This window comes from Cyanistes caeruleus, chromosome 13 (assembly GCF_971803275.1).
Source record: "Cyanistes caeruleus chromosome 13, bCyaCae1.hap1.1, whole genome shotgun sequence".
In the NCBI taxonomy this organism is placed as follows: Eukaryota; Metazoa; Chordata; class Aves; order Passeriformes; family Paridae; genus Cyanistes; species Cyanistes caeruleus.
The window spans coordinates 16753800-16773458 of record NC_141713.1 but is presented as its reverse complement, the minus strand read 5'-3'; the positions used below and the strand labels follow the sequence as shown (position 1 = coordinate 16773458).

Here is a 19659-nt window from a genome sequence, read left to right as displayed (position 1 = left end):
AGCAGTGTTCTTTTTACTTAAATCTTAGGTATAGGGTATTATCTGTTTACATGAATAATCATATCTGTTCTATCCAAGAATGCAAACTATATTTTCATTATTTCTAGAGCTAAGTTGAATCTATGAAGGGTATTATCACTGAACTTTGAACTGGGTGATAAGGCTTTTCACTAGCTAACAGAGACTCTTAGGGCACTTAAGCTATGTTTTTACCTACCTAAAACTAAAACTTACATTTTTACTTTATATCTATGGTTTAATATATTTTAATTCTTTTCTCTCTCAGAGGAGCTCAGAGAGGCTTTTATTTTGGATTCCAACACTTGCCTTTTGTAACCGGTTACCCGGTTCTGTTGGCTAAGCATGCAATTTCAAACTAATTGGGGAAACCATTCTCGTGTCCGTACTTAAATAATACTGCTAAAAGAAAAAGTTCTGTCGATTTTGTTCTTTTGAACCAAGGGCTTTTATATCCATTTCCACAGTGGTTCCAGTTGTAGCCTGGCAGCTGGTCTTGAATCCCTGGGCTTGACAGACATCCGCACTTTGGTTCGTTTGATGTGCCTGGCAGCAGCGGGGAGGGCAGGCCTGTCCACGAGCCCATCCACAGTGTCCAGCTCCACAGAGAGATCCAGGGGCATCCACAGCAAAACCAGCAAGCCCATCTCTTGCCTTGCCTATCTGAGCACTGCAGTTGGCTGCTTGGCATCAAACACTCCCAGTGCTGCAAAGCTGCTGGTGCAGTTATGTACTCAGGTAGGACTTCAGTACCTGGAGTGACACAGTGCCGGATTGCCCCAGCTAACTCCTGACACTGTGTCACGGGGTGGGCTGCTCTCCAAAGTCAGTATCAGAGATGCAGCTGCTGCAGGGTGCAGCATTACAGCACTTTGGGGCTTGGCAGGCACAGGCAAGGATGAGGGAGAGGTCTTTTGTATGATTTCCAAGGTGGTTTATTCACGAGGAGGGTCCAGGGGTGAAAGACACAAAGTGGGTGAGCAGGGAGTTTTATATGGAAGAGGTTCTAGGGGAGGGTACAAAATTTTTAAGCAACAGGAGGAAGACAGGAGGAGCATAAGGTGGGGTTTGTAGTATATAACCCAATGGGGAGACACAGGGAGAGGGGACAATTCAAACAAACCTGTGGGGTTCCCAGGGCAGAGGGGCTGGGATAAGGTGGGATTGACAGCTTGGTGGGAGGAGGAACAGGGAACATTGGGGAACAAGGGAAAGGTTTACAACAAGATGGACAACTGAATGGGAGGATGCATCTTGGGACAAACCAACAATATGGGGAGAAGTGGAACAAATTGAGAACACTGCAACACTGGAGACTACTTTGATTATTTGTGCTTTTGTCTTCTCAACTGGGGTGAGACTGCCCTCAGTTTGAGGATCTCCTTAGAGTCCCTTTTTATTGCTTTGCACAGGGTTTGATTGTTGGTAAAAACCAAATAACTGTATGTGTCTTTGCTGACTACTCTTTTCAAGTGGGGAAAATGGATATGCTTTTTCTGTTCGTAGGGTTTTTCTGTCAAGGTTTCAGCTTTTTAATTGAGTCAATTCTATGTAGAAAACAGAAAAAAAAAGAAAAATCTGTAAAACTATGCACAATTTGTGCAACTGAAAGTGTCTCTAAATTTGGTAGCTCCATTTGTTCTGATTATTTATCGCCAATTATTTCTTTTCAGAATTTGATATCTGCAGCAACTGGTGTGAATTTGACAACAGTCGATGATCCAATTCAGAGAAAATTTTTGCCAAGTTTTTTAAGAGGAATTGCAGAAGAAAACAAACTTGTCACTTCTCCAAATTTTGTAGTTACTCAAGCACTTGTAGCACTGTTGGCTGACAAAGGGGCCAAACTGAGGCCAAACTATGATAAAGCTGAAATTGAAAAGAAAGGTATGATGCAGCTTTGTTTTTAAATATTAATTAGATCTTCAGTTCCTCGTTTGTATGTAAGGGAGAGGCTTGCTAGAGTAATGTATAAATAGATACACTTTTAAAAATGTACAAAACTTGTTTTGATCAAAGGAATGTTACAGTTTATGACACACATTTTACTTAGAAATATGATCTTATTCTGCAATTGCATCTTTCACTACTTCAAAATATAGTCTGAATGTGTGTGTATGCAAAGCCATAGAGCTGAGACATTGAGCCTGGTTGTGCCTCCTGATGAAATTAGGGAAGGTAACAGCTGATTGCCACTTCCCAAGTGCTGTCCTGTGTCTGAGGCAAAATTGGGGCTGCCTCTCCTCTGAGGGGTCAGTGAGCCACAAATTAACAGCTGTGCTTCGCCCCAGGCTGGGCTAGAGAAGGAGGAACAGGGCAGTGACAGTGGCAGGTCTCTGTCAGAGGAGCCTTTTGCTGTTTAGAAAGCACTTGCTCTTTGACCAGCTATTTTCATATAGTGAGAATAAGGCTATTTGGAATTCTATTCTTAAGGTTCTTTTTGTGAAAATTGAACTGGGGTTATTTTGTTCTTAGTATCAGAAGAGTGTTTTTACTATAGTTGAAATGATTGTAACGTTCTGCTAAGATGCTCGTTAATCTCTTTCTGGAAATGCTGGCTGTTGCTGTGTTCACGTGTGTACTCATCTAGGCATCATCTCACTGTTTTGTCTAAGCAGGTTTAATTGCCCATTTGTATGCCCATCCTTGCTATGATCCCTCTGCTGTAGGCCCTCTGGAGCTGGCGAACGCGCTGGCAGCGTGCTGCTTGTCGTCGCGCCTGTCGTCGCAGCACCGGCAGTGGGCAGCGCAGCAGCTGGTGCGCACGCTGGCCGCGCACGACCGCGACAACCAGAGCACGCCGCAGACCCTCGCTGACATGGGTGGAGACCTGCGCAAGTGCTCCTTCATCAAGCTTGAGGCTCACCAGAACAGGGTAAGCGAGGCTCCCCCGCTGTACCCGCTTCCCTGCTCGCTTTGGAGAGCACAGAAAAAGGAAAAGAGCGTCAGTTTACAATTGCGCTCTCTGAAATGGTTTCCCACGTGAATTTTGAGAAATAGTTATTGCTTGATGTAAGTTATTGCACCTCTGATGCAGAAAAAAGTTCAGCTTCTTGGAGGCTTTAGTTAAAGGGGTCATGAAAATGTTCTCGTGGTATATAAAATCAGCAGAATGTGAATATTTCCTTAGATGTTAATTTGCATTAATTTTTCTTTCATAGTAGTTAACATATTTGTGCAGTGTTCTGTGAAATAGCAGCCTGTGGAGCATGGGGCCTCCCTATCAAGCTTGCTTTATTGCAGTAAATAATGCTGTAAAAGTAGAAAAGTTAATCTACTTTGGTTGTTACAGGGTATTTCAATCACTGTCTCATTGGTTAGTGTTTGCTTAATATTAGTGAGCAAACGTACCCAAGTTTTAAATTCCAGTTTTGCCATGATTATTTTGGTATTTGTAGGTCATGACATGTGTTTGGTGCAATAAAAAGGGACTTTTGGCAACCAGTGGGAATGATGGCACCATCAGAGTGTGGAATGTGACAAAGAAGCAATATTCATTGCAACAGACCTGTGTGCTCAACAAGCTGTAAGTTGATTCTTTTACAACAGCCAGATACTTAATTTAAATTGTAACTGTGCAAGATACTGCAGGTTTGGCTGTTCTCATTATCTCCTGCACTTAAAATCTCATTTTTATTCTGTTGATATGTTTAGGGCGTGCAAAATAAATTAAATAGCTTAAAACTGAAAACAGAACTTAAGTGTCAACATGGTAAGAGTCTCCATAAAGAGATCATGTCAATGCTGTTTAAAAACATCCTTAATTAATAGATAAAAGGAGACATGGGTAAAATAAAAATGGTATGGGATTATGATACAGCAGAAAAGTGAATATCCCTTCAATGGGTTCCAGTGGACAGCTCCAGCATATATAGCATGATTATTGCAAGTCTGGTCATTTGATTCAAGTGTGAAAAAAGAATTTTGACTTCTGAGATACAGCATCTAAATTTAATTCTACATTGTCTTGGAAGTACTTTTTTGTTTTTTGGGTGTGTACAAAAAGGAAAGCAAAAGAAAAGATCAAAATCTAATTCTGTAGTGAAGCATAGGTGAGTTGAACTTGGAAAATGAAGAAGCAATAGCGAGTTACTAGGTTGTTTTGTGACAATTGTTTAGTGGTTGGCTTAGTTCTTGTTTGCTTGCTGCTGTTAGATGTGGCCTTAAAAGGAACAACCAGAATGATATAACAAATGATATAACCTTCATTGTTCTTGTACTAAAAGCAGTAAAAAATGTGGTTGTTGTGTATGATCCTGAGGATGATTAAAGGTATCTGTGACCCTGTTACAGTTAGGCAAAGCAGACTTTAAAATGGAGTTTTAGAGCAGTGTAACAAGATGGCAACAGGAGGAAGAGTTTAAAGTAGAATTGCTAGAAGGATGTGTCTCTTTCATTTCTTGTCCAAATTATTGCTTCATTTTATTCTTCCCAGAAAATCTTGCCTTTGCTGAAGATATTAAATTTGAGAAATAAGTAGGTGAAGAGTTTTCATTTGAAACCTAACTTGAAATTTCTTGGAAATAATCAGTATCTCATACTGTATTTTGAAGTGGTTTTAGAGAGAATGTAGTATTGTGAGCAGAAATATGTATTATGTGAATCTGCTGTGTGGGCAGGATTCCAGGTTATAGCTCAGATACTTTATGAGTTCTAGGTTTTCCTGTCTGCTTAAAGGAAATGCCCTCTTAATTTCATTATTTTATTCTATTACAGAGAAGGTGACTCTGAAGAAGCTCTGGGGTCACCCAGTGACCTTAGTTTATCTCTTGTTTGTTGGAGCATCAGTGGCAAGTACCTGGCTGGAGCTACAGAAAAGATGGTGAACATCTGGCAAGTCAATGGTATGTCCTGAGCTGCCTGTGGTCATTTCCTGGTCCAGCATATTTCTAGGGGAGCTGCCAAGTCACTCACTGCATGTTGGTTTACCCCAGTGTTTAACTGTCCCATTTAAATGCCTCCCATCTCCCACAGTGTCTTGTGAACCTGTTTAGTCTGAGAGAGGCACTAACCCCGAGTGGATGTGTGATACACATCTTTGAGCAGAAGACTTTCAATCCCTGTAATTTGTAATAATGGAAGCTTCATTCTGTTGCCTTGCACTCAGTAAAGTCCCCGGTTACTGTGCCCCTGGTAATAGACAGTCCCCAAGAAAAGTGTAAATTTACTGGGTAGTGAAGAATTGTTTCCTTCTTTAACAAAACTACCTAACTTGAATGATAATTGAGATTTGTTACCTAGATTTTGTGTCTGTGTAGATTAGTGAACCATTGCTTTATATTCTTGTAACTTAGGTGAATTTATAGTATGTCCTAGCTCTCAATAAGATCTCCTGATATTTTTTTTCCCATGGAAAGTATTATTGTTTTCTTTTCTTTGGAGATGAAGTAGTTTTAACAGACTTTTTAATCTCCTAGGAGGAAAAGGCTTGTTAGATCTTCAGCCTCACTGGGTATCTGCTCTAGCCTGGCCAGAAGAAGGGCCAGCTGCAGCATGGACTGGAGATGCTCCAGAATTGTTGTTAATTGGGCGCATGGATGGATCCCTGGCTCTTATTGAAGTTGTGGACATTTCAGCCATGCACCGGCTGGAACTGGAACACTGCTACAGAAAGGATGGTAAGAGACTGCATCAGCATTTGAAATTAAAATTGGAACACACTCCCACTTTTTATGAAGGAAGTATATAATCATTTTTGGTTATTGTTCATGGGATTTCTGGTTGATGGGAGCAGAAGAGTCTGTGGTATCTCTGTCTGCACCCTGATTCCTCCACAGCAGAGGCAAACAGTTTATAGCAACCTGGTAAAATCCTGCCATTCCTTGCCATTGTGGACAGTCAGTAGAGATCCCCTGCAGTGTCTGCTCTGTCTGCAGATAGCATGCACAGGATCATTTGAATTTCTCAATTATTGCCATTTTTCCTTTATAGTTCCAGTCCCAGAGGACATCAAGTAGCACATCTTTGGTAGTGTTGTGTGGTTTTGCATATTGCTTCTTCAGGAAGCCTACAGATATTTTTTTGCAGCCTCAGGTGAAGCAGTATCTTCTTGCTAAGGAAAGCGGATGTTTTCAGAGCATTTTTAGAAGCCTGTCTCAGATACAGAAATGAAATTCAGTCTGCTCTTTTTCTTTGACATGTTATGCCAGGCATTTTTCACTATGCCAGGAATATAAATTCAGTTATTTTCATAAAAAGAAGAATGAGAAAACGAGTGCAAAATAATCTCAGCAACTATCATTACAGTGACAGTTTTACCTTTACCGTATGAATTCAAGAAAATTTTCAGACAAGAATATGTTACATGACCTTGGTGGTGGTGGTGGACATTGTTATGCACTTCATAATTTAGACAACTGCACTGCAAGAACTTCGTTGGTAGGAGTGAAGTTGAGTTTAGTTCAATGAATGTTTGTGTTGTCTGCTCATGCAGTGTCTGTCACATGCCTGGCCTGGTTCAGTGAAGACAGACCATTTGCTGTTGGCTATTCAGATGGAAAATTGCTCCTAGGAACAAAGGAACCAGCTGAGAAAGGAGGAGTTGTTCTCATCGATGCACATAAGGTAGAGCTGGTCTTTCTTAAACTGATGGAGAATTTCTGTAGGTAAAAGCTGTGTAAGCTGTTCTCTCTATTTGAAAGCTATTTATAAAGGCAAGTGCAGATTATTTTAAAAATTCATACCTATTTCTGATACATGTATTAACATAATGTACTCTAAAGGAACAGTCTAACAAATATATATATAAAAAAGGAAAAATAATGAATTAAGCACACAGTTGTGCATTGACTGGATTTAAAAGGCTAATTAGTTGACTTGGTAAAGGTGCTTATAATAAATTTTGTTTTTGTTCATGTCAAATGTTTTGGTTTAGCTTCCTGTGCAAAGCAAAAGGTGTTTTTCTAAATATGCAGTTGCAAAGGTTTAGAACATTTGCTTGGCCAGTTTGTACTAATGAGTCAGTAATAGTCCACGAATTATTTGTTAGGCTAAGAGCAGAATTCCTCAAATGTAGGTGTAGTAAGAGCATCTTGAATGCTTCTAAGAGCTGCTCTGGTTGTGTGAAGCAGGGCAATCTCAGAAGGAAGCACACTGTGGCAATAAATCTGTACTTCCTACTGTGGGCTGTCTTCCTTTCTTACCTCAGACTCAAAGCTACATCTGGGGAAAAATAATCAAGAAGGGTTTGCAGTGAAAAGAAAACATCTTTTTCTGTGTTTCCCATTTAGTTTCTTTCAGCAAACTTCTTAAAGTCTTTTTAATTGGATACTTCTGGAATGTATCACAATGACTTTATAATTGCAACTTGCTATCTGTGATTTATATGAGAATATTTTTTGTTATTAGTAATTAAATTATTAAATTTAATTTTTTTTAATTTAAAATTAAAATTACTAAATTAAAATTACTAAATACATCAGTAATCAAAAATTTACTCTGAGAGTTAAATTTCCTCCTCACTACTCTGTTACTTCATGCCAACTTTTCATTTTTTTAAAACCAACAGGATATGGTTGTTAGTATGAAGTGGGATCCAGCTGGTAAGATTCTCCTGACCTGTGCCAAAGAGGAAACAGTGAAGCTCTGGGGGTGTCTGGGAGGCTGCTGGAGGCGCCTGCATTCCCTGTCCCACCCAGCCCTGGTGAATGCCATTGCCTGGTGTGCTCTGCCAGGGAAAGGACCCAAGGCACACCTTCTGTTAGCTACGTAAGTCACTGTTTTGTTGTTGTTCTGCAGGTCTTTTCTGTCAGTCTCTAGTGTTATAGCAAAGAAAAGGGTTTGTTTTTTTAAAAATAATATTCCTTCTTTAAGTCAGTTGCCGTGAGATTCATGAGGTTCCAGAATTCAAATAAAAAGAGTAACCCTGGTTGTGTAACCAGCTGTTTTCTCCATGACCTGTGGGTGCTGGTCCTGCTTGGAATTTTTTTAATTCAACCAAGTATTTTTTCTGGGAATATGTTGTCAGTAGAAATGGAAAAGCTACAGGGTGTGAGGAATAGGAAAAAAATGTATTTACCCATTGGGAACAGGCTTTTCTACTTTAGATAAAATGATGCAATGCAGTTTTATAGGCAAGTGGTGAAGACTACTGGTATATAGGTTAATATCAGATCATTGATATTTTGTTAGTTAATGTCTTCATTTTGTTTTTCTGATGTCACCTGACATGCTTTAGGGGATGCCAGAATGGTTTGGTGTGTGTCTGGACTGTTCCCCAGGACATAGTAATCACATTGCAGTCCAGCTCAGCTTGCTCAGAAGGATGGTGGGAGCAAGAAACAAGTGCCAAGGTAAAAGGAGGGAACTTGGTGTGTAAGAAATTCCCTTTGCTCATTGTGAAGTTGAGAGAGGAGAAGAATGTGAGCAACTTACTTGAATCTCAGTGTTTCCTGAGAGAAGAAAGTTGCTAAAAATATTTACATTGCATTTGTGTGTGGCCATTTTCAGAACAGGAAATTGAAAAATTTATTTAAGATTAAGGCTAATGATTGTATTTTGATCTGTTTTCTTTTCTTTCAAAGTTGATCCATTTACCCTAAAATTTAGTGGGGGTTCAAAGTTTTTTGTAGACAAAGAGTGAAGGTGATTATTTTCACCTACATAAATTGCAATCTAGTCTTTGATGTTGGTGGCATTCTGTAAGGGGAGGAAAGCTGATAATGTTATCGAGATATCTATAAAATATTGTCATGGTCCTGGGGGATTTTAAATTTAGTAGAACTTGACCATTTGTGTGGGTGATCAGTATTTATTGCAGAATACAGGCACTGTCATGCTGCTCCATTTCCTGGAAGTAGTGCAGTGTTCCCTAAGTGTGCAATTGCTTGCAGGATGGATACAGGAAGGCAGTGGAAGTGAAGTGTGTGTTCCAGCTGAGAGGACATATCACTCCTGTCCGCACTGTGGCTTTCAGTCCTGATGGGCTGGTACTGGTGTCTGGGGGCCTTGGAGGCCTCATGAATATCTGGTCTTTACGGGTAAGATGGTCTTTGGTGTGGCTTGATTCTCATTCTTGGTATCTGAAATGGTCAAGGTATCAGACTAGCTTCCACCCCACCATGTGTTAGATACATTAGAGAAAGTGTGATGTAAAATAATGTTATAACTTCATAAATAAAAAAATATAAATTGAAATTGTACTGAACACTGAAGTACTTTATGGTTCAGTATTGATTGACTCTGTAGGTTTGGTCATGTTAGTTAAGCTTTGCAGAACCAGCCACTTTCTTTATAGTTAAGAACAATATTCTTTTATGTTGAGGACTCTTTAAAGAGCCAGATAATGTGGATTATTAAACACTTGTAAATCCTTAGTTGTATTATCTCCTTAATATTATGAAAATGAGAGGTTTCTGCTTTTAGGTTAAGCAGATTGTTTTTAAATAGTTATTGAAAGCTTCTGAGAGTATCAGCCCTTAGGAATATTGTATGTGCTGGAACAGAACTGTAGCTGTTTCTGCACCTGACTCCAACCCCTTCTTTCCTAGGATGGTTCAGTATTGCAGAGTGTTGTGATAGGGTCTGGAGCTATCCAGACTGCAGTGTGGATCCCTGAGGTTGGAGTAGCTGCCTGCTCTAACAGATCAAAGGTGAGACAGAAATGTTTGAATCTGTCTTTTTTCTGGCTCCTGTGGAAACCAAGATGGTTGGTGATAAATCAATGGAGCTGAGCGATCCTTCTTGGTGAAATTTTAATTTCTAACGTGTCACGTAACTGCTGTTGAACAGGATGTGTTGGTGGTGAACTGCACCTCAGAGTGGATCTCTTCCAATCACGTGCTGGCAACGTGCAGGACTGCGCTGAAGCAGCAGGGAGTTCTGGGCTTGAACATGGCTCCGTGCATGCGCGCGTTCCTGGAGCGCCTGCCCGTCATGCTGCAGGAGCAGTACGCCTATGAAAAGGTAGGAGTAATGCAAATGTTTAGCATTTGTGGTTGATAGGAGTTTACTCTTCAGATCTCAGCTGGTTTCAGTCTTTCACAAGAGAACCCAGAAGACTTTCCTACGTCCTATTTGCAATATCTTTCACTATTCTCAGAGCTAGTAATCTCCTAATTTGAAAATATTTAAAATATTAGAAAAACTTCAGTTAAGCATGGAGGAAGGTATTGTTCTACAGGATTACCTTTTAAGGATTGTTGTGTGTTTCTAACTGGGTGTTCCCTTTCTCTCCCTGCTGCCCTGCAGCCCCATGTGGTGTGTGGGGACCAGCTGGTTCACAGCCCCTACATGCAGTGCTTGGCATCGCTGGCCGTGGGGCTGCACCTGGACCAGCTGCTCTGCAGCCCCCCCGTGCCCCCTCACCACCAGAGCTGCCTCCCTGACCCCTCTGCCTGGAACCCCACGGAATGGGCCTGGCTCGAGTGCTTCTCCACTACCATAAAAGCTGCTGAAGCCCTGGCCAAGGGAGCTCAGTTCCCAGAGTCCTTCACCGTCCCAGACCTGGAGCCTGTTCCAGAGGATGAGCTTACTCTCCTGATGGTAAAAGTTGGTTTATTGTCTCAACAGCTAAGTGTTCTGATACTGAGCACATGGTATGATGCAGTGAACATCTCTGAACTGTAAACATTTATATTTAGTAATGTAAGCACCAGCAAGAAGTGTAAGTTTATTTTTTAATTAACTGGTTAGAATATACTGTTAAGATTGCGCTCTGTGTGTGTGTACTGAGTGCAAGTCAGTTGCATATTAAAATACAAACAACCCAAAACTATGACAGTAATTTCCATATGTGATAGGAAGAAATGTAGAACTTTGTAGTACTATTTTAAGAGTAACATTTCGTCACATTCCCACACCAAATTATTTTCTTAGTGTCGATTTTCTTCATGACTTGTTATATAAACCAAAACAGAAATTTTTGAATAAGAATTTTTTATGAGCAAGCTTATTACATTTCAATCCAGTGTTTGCAATTGAAACTTCAAAAAGCCCTATGCATCAGTAAGTAGGAAAAGATTACTTCATAATGAATTTAGTTTTTCTTTCATTGATTCGGATTGCAAGTCGTGGGTAACAGTGCCATTGCTAGTCTGCACACATTTGCTCTTATTGCTGAATTGTTTAGAATAATTTAAACAGTGTTCTTAAGAAAATATGTATGGTATAACAAAAATAATAAGCATCTCTTGAGCTAAATGTGCTAAATGTGGCTTTTGCTGTGTAGGATAACAGTAAGTGGATCAATGGCATGGATGAACAGATCATGTCTTGGGCAACATCAAGGCCAGAGGTCAGTGAAATTGATGGTTCAGAGAGTTTGGGGTGTTTTGGAGGGGTTTTCTTTTGAAATGTGGCAGGCTGTTGAAAGTGCTCTTGTTCTAAAGCCTTGTTTCATGCCTAGGATTGGCATTTGGGAGGCAAATGTGACGTGTACCTGTGGGGAGCAGGACGACATGGGCAGCTGGCAGAGGCTGGCAGAAATGTCATGATCCCAGTGGCAGCACCTTCATTCTCCCAGGCCCAGCAGGTGATTGCTTAGAACCAGTCATGATTTCTTCATTTGCCATCTATTGTTTGTACAGTTTGTCAAAATCCCTCTCTAAATGTCTTTTCAACTTGCTGTTTGAATTAACTCTTAAGTATCTCAAAACATGGGTTTCATTAGAAAGGAGATCTTAAATTATTTACCAAAGTCAAGCCCAGAAGCCACTGAAATCTGACAACACAGAATTATTTTATATGAGCATGATTTGAAAATACCTGCACAACTTTCACATGGTACACGTGGTGGTTTTGCTTCCTGAAATAACACTGACTTGATAGACTATTGTCTTGATATAATTGCTAAGAAAACAAATTACACTGTAATGCAAGTATTACAGTATTACAAGTATTGCTGCATTTAGCATATAGTTTATAAATGCTATATAATTTATGTAATTTATTAACATTCCTTCATGTCTTTCTGGCCTAGGTGGTTTGTGGTCAGAATTGTACTTTTGTCATCCAAGCCAATGGCACAGTTTTGGCTTGTGGTGAAGGGAGCTATGGGCGACTGGGACAAGGAAATTCTGATGATCTTCATGTCTTAACTGTCATTTCAGCACTGCAAGGTAAAACTGTTGGGTTTAAGAGGAATCCAGTGATAGGAGCACAAATAAGCATTTTGGTAGTTAGTATAATTGTTTATGCTGATTCTTTTCTGCAGATTTACTTCTTAGAATATTGTAGTTTTTAATTTAAAAATGGAACAAATAAAGGAGATCTTCATATTTCCTTAAGATTTAAATAGCAGTATGGTAAAATTCCTTAATTTTAAGAAGGCTTCAGGGAAAACTGCCTACTCAAATTAGGAACATTTAATTTCAAAACTAATGGCAGGACAGATGTCCAAGTTCTCAATAAGAAAACAAAGGTTTTGTTGAAAATAAAAGTAAATTAATTACTATAAAAAAAGCCTTACTGCAGTTTGTTCCTTTCCCCAGACCTAATTGGCACAAGGCACCCATGGATAAATGTAAGAGTCTGTTATGAGTGATGCTAAGCTTTTTTTTCTCACTTGTCTTTGCCAGGCTTTGTTGTGACACAGCTGGTGACCTCCTGTGGGTCTGATGGGCATTCCATGGCTTTAACAGAAAGCGGGGAAGTCTTCAGCTGGGGAGATGGGGACTATGGCAAGCTGGGCCACGGGAACAGCGACAGGCAGCGCAGGCCCAGGCAGATCGAGGCTCTGCAGGGAGAAGAAGTTGTGCAGGTTTCAAAATATTTCTGTCTCCTTCCAGCTGCAGGCCTGGGGAAACCAGTGCTGTAGAGCTACGTGAAAACAGGCTACTTTTTACTTCTCTGGGTTTTATGAGCCAAGGTGGTCATTTCCAGTTAAAGGATGTCAATACCACAGATATTAATTGACAGTACTGGAGAGGACTTAAAATAGAAAGCATGGAAGAAAGGGCTGGTTTAAAGATGATCAAAATGCTGACATGATTTATAACTTTCCCTTTGTCCTTGTCAGGTAACTTTCACCTACAAAACTGGTCACCAAGACCCCTTCTTAAGTACTAAGAATGCACAAAACCATATTTGCTTTTGGCATTTTGACTGCAGGTGTTTTTATAAAAAAATTAGATAATCACACAGCAAATTCTTCATGCAAATATCCTCTAGTGCCCCTCCATAATATTGTCATTGAAAAGAGTTAAGAGTTGAGTTACTGGAGAAATCGTTAATACTAAAATGTCTGTATTTTAGCTCTTTATAAAGGAATATAGTTTAGGGACAAGAAAGGTATTGCATATGTACATGTAATAAACTTCTACCCAGATCTAAAATGGGTGTAAAAATAATGCTTATTTTACTTCCAGATGTCATGTGGCTTCAAACACTCAGCTGTGGTAACAGCAGATGGCAAACTTTTTACATTTGGAAATGGTGATTATGGTCGATTGGGGCTTGGAAATACTTCCAACAAGAAACTTCCAGAAAGAGTGACGGCGCTGGAAGGTTACCAGATTGGCCAGGCATGGTTTATCTAAGATTAGCAATGTATCTTAGTTTAAAGCTTATGTTTTTAACATATTTATGTGTTCATTTGTGGTTTTTAACCTTGATTTTGATGGAAGAATTGGACTATGCCTGAGTTTTTAATTAATTACTTTCCTGACTCTTTTGATCTTCTTTGTGCAAAACTGTCCATGTTCTTAACATTTTAACATTTCAAGATTTGGGCATTTTTAAGCATGAGTTCATGAGATTTTCTGGATTTTTAAGCAGGGAACATGTGTGCTGTAATACTATCCTTTGGTTCTATGAGCTGAGAGAAAGGAAGTGTTGAAAAAATACTGCTATATTTTTTCAGTCTCAAGTGTCTTTAAGACACTAATAAGCAATGGAAGTTTTAGTATTTTTACAGGGATAGTTCATTTTTAAAACACAGTTTTTCTTCTTAGAGGTAGTTGGTATGTTTAAGTTAATAAGTCAGCAAAAGAAGTGGTAATAACATAATTTCTCTCACTCAGGTGGCCTGTGGCCTCAATCACACCGTGGCTGTGTCAACAGATGGCTCAATGGTTTGGGCTTTTGGAGATGGAGATTATGGTAAACTTGGTTTGGGAAATTCCACTGCAAAGTCCTCACCACAGGTTAGGATGTTGAAATGATTCTTTGTATAAACTTTCAGTGCTGTTAAAGGTGTTGCACAGTGTTGAGAGTGAGATTTCCAGATGTTATTAATGTTATTAATTCCATGCTGTTGTTACACAATCTGGCACACATAATTCTGATGACACATTATGCTGAGCCTGCTACTCTCAAGAATTTTGTGTGCATTATAGTGGCTGTGTCCCAAGAGCAGTACAAATAGTGAAAATCTGAGGCTTATCTTAGAGAAGAGAGATTTCTTCTTTTGGAAACTGGGGAGAAGGTTGTTTACACACCCATCTACTTCTTCCCATGCCACTCCCCCTCACTCCCAGAAAAAAAAAAGGTATTTTGAATCATCCTACATAGAATAAGGTGTTCATTCCATTGAAAAAAAAAAAAAAAAGTGTTTGTTTCCTGTATTAATTTCCAAGTGCTAATTAAAATAATTGTACAATGTGTGTGCTGCTCAGTGGGAATTAAAAAAAATATTTTTTGGAAGCAGGAGTTACAGATTAAATTTGTGTTTGCTTTCTGTTTATATCCTTGTAATACTATAGCTGGTTTTCCTTTCACTTTACCCAATAGAAAGTGGATATTCTTTGTGGAATTGGAATAAAAAAAGTTGCCTGTGGAACTCAGTTCTCTGTTGCACTGACAAAAGATGGTCACGTGTACACTTTTGGCCAAGGTAAGACAAACTGCTCTTTAGACATTTCCATGTTTAGGTTTGTATATTGCAGGTGAAAAGGAAGACTGTTAAGACATATTTCTAAGACTGCCTAATGCTAATTTTTAGAAACATGCTGCCCTAATCTAAATTTTGAAATTTGAACAATGCAATTTTAACATACACCTGAAATCCAGATTTGTAGATAGTTCTAGTTTAATCTCAGCACAGCCTTTAATTTTACTAATATGCTTTCTGAAAAGCATTTTCCTAAAACTTCATTGAATTTTGCACACCTAAAAATGTTAGGTTACTTCAGTGTTTACATTGTCTAGTTAAGTGCACATGCTTACATACATTTAACAATCTGGGGAGGAGGATTTCCATGGGCACTGAATGAAATGTGCAGAAACTTCTGAAGTCAGTTAACTCATGTTTGTTATAAACATGATCTAGATCATTTAGATCATGCTCTAGATGTAGACCTAGAGCATTTAGATCTAGAGGCCTTGGTTTAGCAGAATTTGCTCTTGTTTCAGACGGACCATGGCCACGGAACAGCTTTAGCAGTGTAAAATGAGCACTGGAGGCACTACTAGTTTGCAGGGAATACCTACACCTTTTGTACCTAAAGGGTTCCCTTTGTGTCCCAGCCCCAGGACTGTACAGAACAGCTGTCTGTCCCTCCCCTGCTTGTGCCTGTGATAAACCCCTGAGTGCTGCTTGCCCTTGCAGATCGCCTGATCGGGCTGCCCGAGGGCCGTGCCCGCAACCACAACCGCCCGCAGCAGGTGCCGCTGCTGGCCGGGGTCTTCATCGAGGACATCGCGGTGGGTGCCGAGCACACGCTGGCCCTGTCCTCCACCGGAGATGTCTACGCCTGGGGCAGCAACTCCGAAGGCCAGGTATGCCCTGCTCTCTGCTCCTGACCCCTGGGAGCCTCTCCCTGCCCTTCACAGCTCTGCTGGCCGTGGCTTCCCTTGGGTGGAAAAGAAAGCTTTGATTTTCCTTCCCTCCTTCACCCCTCAGCATCATCATGTTTTAGGTGATTCACATTATTTTCTTGTTTACTCTCTGCCTTCTTCCATGGTATCAGTTTGGAAAAGTACTCAAAAGATCCAACCCAAATTACTCTAATCCAAGCTTTTTTAAAAAATTGCAGATTTTCTCCTAGTTCTTAAGCTGTCATCAGTCTTCTTAACATAATAAAATTTATGTTTGGTGTCAATTTTTGATTTTTGAGCTCTTTAGATGCTTTTCATAATGAAAATATAAATGAACCTTTTTAAAGGAGTGATTTTTTTTTTAAGTCAGAAAATAATTTAGTAAATGAGAAATTCTCCACCTACACCAGATAGATAACTCAGATTTTTCAACTGCAGACTACAAATTCAAGGAAGAGTCTCTTGATGTATTAGCTACTGGTGTTTCAGGAAGTTTGGGCAAACTTCATCCTGTGGTGTTCTAGGATTGAGTTTTTGAGAAGGCTGGTTGAGCAAAGTTTTTGGACTAATTTTTTGAGGAACTTCTTTGAGGTGGTTTTTCAAATTTATTTTTATTTGGGTTTTTTTTAATATGGTACTTTGTATTTTTAGAAGAGAAAAAATAGTGTAAAAATGTAGTGTAAAAATTAATAATGAAAGCTGTTTATATTATTTTCCTTGTGGTTCAAAATACTGGTTTTATATGAAGTGGAGAAAAAAATATACTTTTGTGACATGAAATTTTTAACTCACAGAATATGAAATTAGGATATGATATGAAACTCAGTGAAAAGTAACAACAGCTTCAGTAAACGTTCTCTTTACACAAACTCTTGTCGTAAACCAGGATTTACATTGTAGAACAAAAATGCTGTTTAAATAGCACAGAGGAGAGATGTAGGAGCTTTGTTGTCTGTGTATGAGACTGCAATACAGGACTTAGCAGCATGGATCAGATCCTCAGTCTGGGAAAGATTTTTCAAGAGGTCTCCAGCTGTTTTCAGGTCTCTTTGACACCTGGGTCTGTTACACTTGTTGGGTGAAGGTGCAGTATTTTGTCAAAAACAAAAGGTAAAAATATATATATTTTTTATATATATATATGGCAGATGTTTTTTATCACAATTTTTACCATCTCCTCTGAATTCTTCCTTGGAGAGCTGTTGAAATGTCATGAGTTGTTGATTGTTGCCTTTTGGCAGCTGGGGCTGGGCCACACCAACCACGTGAGGGAGCCCACACTGGTGACGGTGCTGCAGGGGAAGAACGTGCGGCAGATCTCGGCTGGCCGCTGCCACAGCGCAGCCTGGACAGCTCCACCCGTCCCCCCTCGAGCTCCAGGTAAGCAACTGAGCTTTTGTCTGGTCCTGATACTTCCTGGGCTGCAAGTGCAACGAGTTTCTAAATATTCAGGACAAAATTGGTTTTGTTTTATATCCATACCCTTCTTTGTTCGATATCCAGATTATCTTACTGTCAGTTTGGCTTCTGTTGTGGCTTAACCCCAGTAGGCAGCTGAGCACTGTGGAAGCTACTGTGAGGAAAATCAGCTTCATCCCAGCCAAAGCAATCCAGCTCCCCTTTCTCAAACAGTGCTTGGTTTCTCTTTCTGTGGCAGGTGTTTCGGTGCCTTTGCAGCTTGGTTTACCTGATGCCATTCCACCTCAGTATGGGGCACTGAAAGAAGTGAGCATTCATACAGTGAGAGCCAGGCTGAGACTGCTGTACCATTTTTCTGACCTCATGTACTCTTCATGGCGATTACTGAACCTCAGCCCCAATAACCAGGTAAAATTCCATTTGAAAAAACTTGCTTGGCTGTGTTGTTCTGCTAGAGAGTTTCTGACCAGATCTAGATGCACCTTAGTAATAAGCTCTGTAATTTTTTGGTAAAAAAAAAAAAAATAAATAATTCTGGAATAAAGTAAATTTTATGAATGTATTGCTTTATATTTTCACTTATGCTAGCACAGACTAGTCAATGTTCTGGTTTCCAAAAGCTTACTAGCTCAAAGCTAAGACCAGAAAGCGCTGACCTGTTTTCTGAAACATTGAAGTGCCAGTTAGGGTTTTATTCTGTAAAGAATGGAATCATGTCCTTTATTGATACATTTATTCTCATTCTTGCTTTATTGCAGAACAGTACATCTCATTACAATGCTGGCACGTGGGGGATAGTGCAGGGACAGCTGAGGCCCTTGCTGGCACCACGGGTGTACACCCTGCCCATGGTGCGCTCCATAGGCAAAACCATGGTGCAGGGCAAGAACTACGGGCCCCAGATCACTGTGAAAAGGATCTCCACCAGGTCAGTGCTGCTCTCCCAGGCCTCAGGCTACACCTTGTGTGCATACTGAGATTCATACATTGCCTTCTGCTTTGGCATTCTGAGCTCTCTCTGGACAGCTTTGCTGATCAAATGACTCAGAGCCTTTACATGATTGTGAGTTACATTTGTGGCTGTGTCTCTTTCCCCCAAAGGGGTCGGAAGTGCAAGCCCATTTTTGTCCAGATAGCAAGGCAAGTGGTAAAGCTGAATGCATCAGACCTTCGCTTACCCTCCCGTGCCTGGAAAGTGAAACTGGTTGGAGAAGGAGCTGATGATGCAGGTGGAGTGTTTGATGACACCATTACAGAAATGTGTCAGGTACATCTGTGAATATTTTGGAAACATGTAACAGGAATGTATCAAAGTGCAGTGGCTGGAAAAAAAACCCTGTAGCCTGACATAAAGACAGGTCTTGAAATAAACATGTCTTTACTAGTTAAAATCATCCTGCCATGTTTACTTTCTCACAGGGTTTCATATTAATTTGTAAGGAGTAGTCATCACTCTAGTGAAATATTCTGTCTTGTAATGCTATACTGTCTTAATAGTTCTGTCATAGGTTTGCTTTCTGTCTTTCTAAGAAGGCTTTTTTGTTGTTTTGTTATTAATTTTTAAGGAACTGGAAACTGGAATAGTAGACCTGGTTATTCCTTCCCCAAATGCTACAGCTGAAGTAGGCTACAATAGGGATAGGTAAGTTGTCCAGTTCTTACTTTTATTGCAGATGGTTGTGGGTGAAAATCCTGATCTTCTGTTGACTGTGTTGTACCAAATGATGAGACTTTATGATTGTCTCTAGTATATTTTTTCCTTCAGGGTGTGTTGCCACTTCATTGTGGAGCCAGGGCATGGCTTTAACATGGGCTTGCTGGATTGCTGATGACAGAATTCAGAGTAACATCAAGATGCCAGGCTTTGTGCTCAGGAGTTCTGCCTCCCTCAGCCTCCAATGTTTTAACAGCTAAAGATAACAATAATCTTATTTGGACAGCCCTTGCTTCTAAATGTTCTGGCAGTTACTGTGCTGTGAAGTATTTTCCCTTTTACTTCTAATGAAGTAGCATAGAAATAATGCTCTTCACTGCTTCTTTGTCCTTTCAGGTTTCTCTTTAACCCTTCAGCATGTTTAGATGAACATCTGATGCAGTTTAAGTTCTTGGGCATTCTCATGGGTGTAGCTATTCGTACAAAAAAGCCATTAGATCTTCATTTGGCTCCAATGGTCTGGAAGCAACTTTGTTGTATCCCACTCATCTTGGAGGATTTGGAGGAGGTAGATCTGCTCTATGTGCAGACCCTCAACAGCATTCTTCACATTGAAGACAGTGGGATTACCGAAGAAAATTTCCATGAGGTACGATAAGAAAGTCAGCACTTTCAGATTTATTCTGAAAGCAGTTACTTAATCAGATTGACATTCACATTAGTATTTCTATAATTTCAATCTCCATTCTTGGGATAACAAGCACTTTGTGTGCATTTAGAATAGTTTTTGATCTTACTATATGTAGTTCTAGGTAACTTGTAGTAAAATGCTGTACTTGGATCACTGGAGTGACTTATGCTTCTCCTGTTTTGCA

The 19659-nt window shown here is 39.9% G+C and overlaps 1 protein-coding gene across 24 annotated transcripts in view; it reads left to right on the top strand.

Annotated features, from left to right (window-relative positions):
- Window positions 1-19659, top strand: part of HERC1 (HECT and RLD domain containing E3 ubiquitin protein ligase family member 1) — a 109315-nt gene that overhangs the window by 86687 nt on the left and 2969 nt on the right. For 15 of the 24 annotated variants that reach the window (XM_086849201.1, XM_086849193.1, XM_086849204.1 and 12 more), the window contains exons 49-75: window positions 486-756; window positions 1692-1905; window positions 2637-2893; window positions 3417-3544; window positions 4735-4862; window positions 5436-5636; window positions 6452-6582; window positions 7526-7725; window positions 8195-8309; window positions 8850-8996; window positions 9507-9608; window positions 9748-9921; window positions 10207-10500; window positions 11186-11251; window positions 11363-11488; window positions 11936-12074; window positions 12534-12715; window positions 13323-13478; window positions 13977-14099; window positions 14686-14788; window positions 15503-15672; window positions 16953-17091; window positions 17369-17538; window positions 17889-18058; window positions 18232-18397; window positions 18696-18772; window positions 19181-19433. In XM_086849201.1, the coding sequence (XP_086705327.1) occupies window positions 486-756; window positions 1692-1905; window positions 2637-2893; window positions 3417-3544; window positions 4735-4862; window positions 5436-5636; window positions 6452-6582; window positions 7526-7725; window positions 8195-8309; window positions 8850-8996; window positions 9507-9608; window positions 9748-9921; window positions 10207-10500; window positions 11186-11251; window positions 11363-11488; window positions 11936-12074; window positions 12534-12715; window positions 13323-13478; window positions 13977-14099; window positions 14686-14788; window positions 15503-15672; window positions 16953-17091; window positions 17369-17538; window positions 17889-18058; window positions 18232-18397; window positions 18696-18772; window positions 19181-19433 (4402 nt within the window). The remainder of the gene's footprint in view (window positions 1-485; window positions 757-1691; window positions 1906-2636; window positions 2894-3416; window positions 3545-4734; window positions 4863-5435; window positions 5637-6451; window positions 6583-7525; window positions 7726-8194; window positions 8310-8849; window positions 8997-9506; window positions 9609-9747; window positions 9922-10206; window positions 10501-11185; window positions 11252-11362; window positions 11489-11935; window positions 12075-12533; window positions 12716-13322; window positions 13479-13976; window positions 14100-14685; window positions 14789-15502; window positions 15673-16952; window positions 17092-17368; window positions 17539-17888; window positions 18059-18231; window positions 18398-18695; window positions 18773-19180; window positions 19434-19659) is intronic. The other 9 variants (XM_086849213.1, XM_086849217.1, XM_086849216.1 and 6 more) reach the window with 1 other exon arrangement.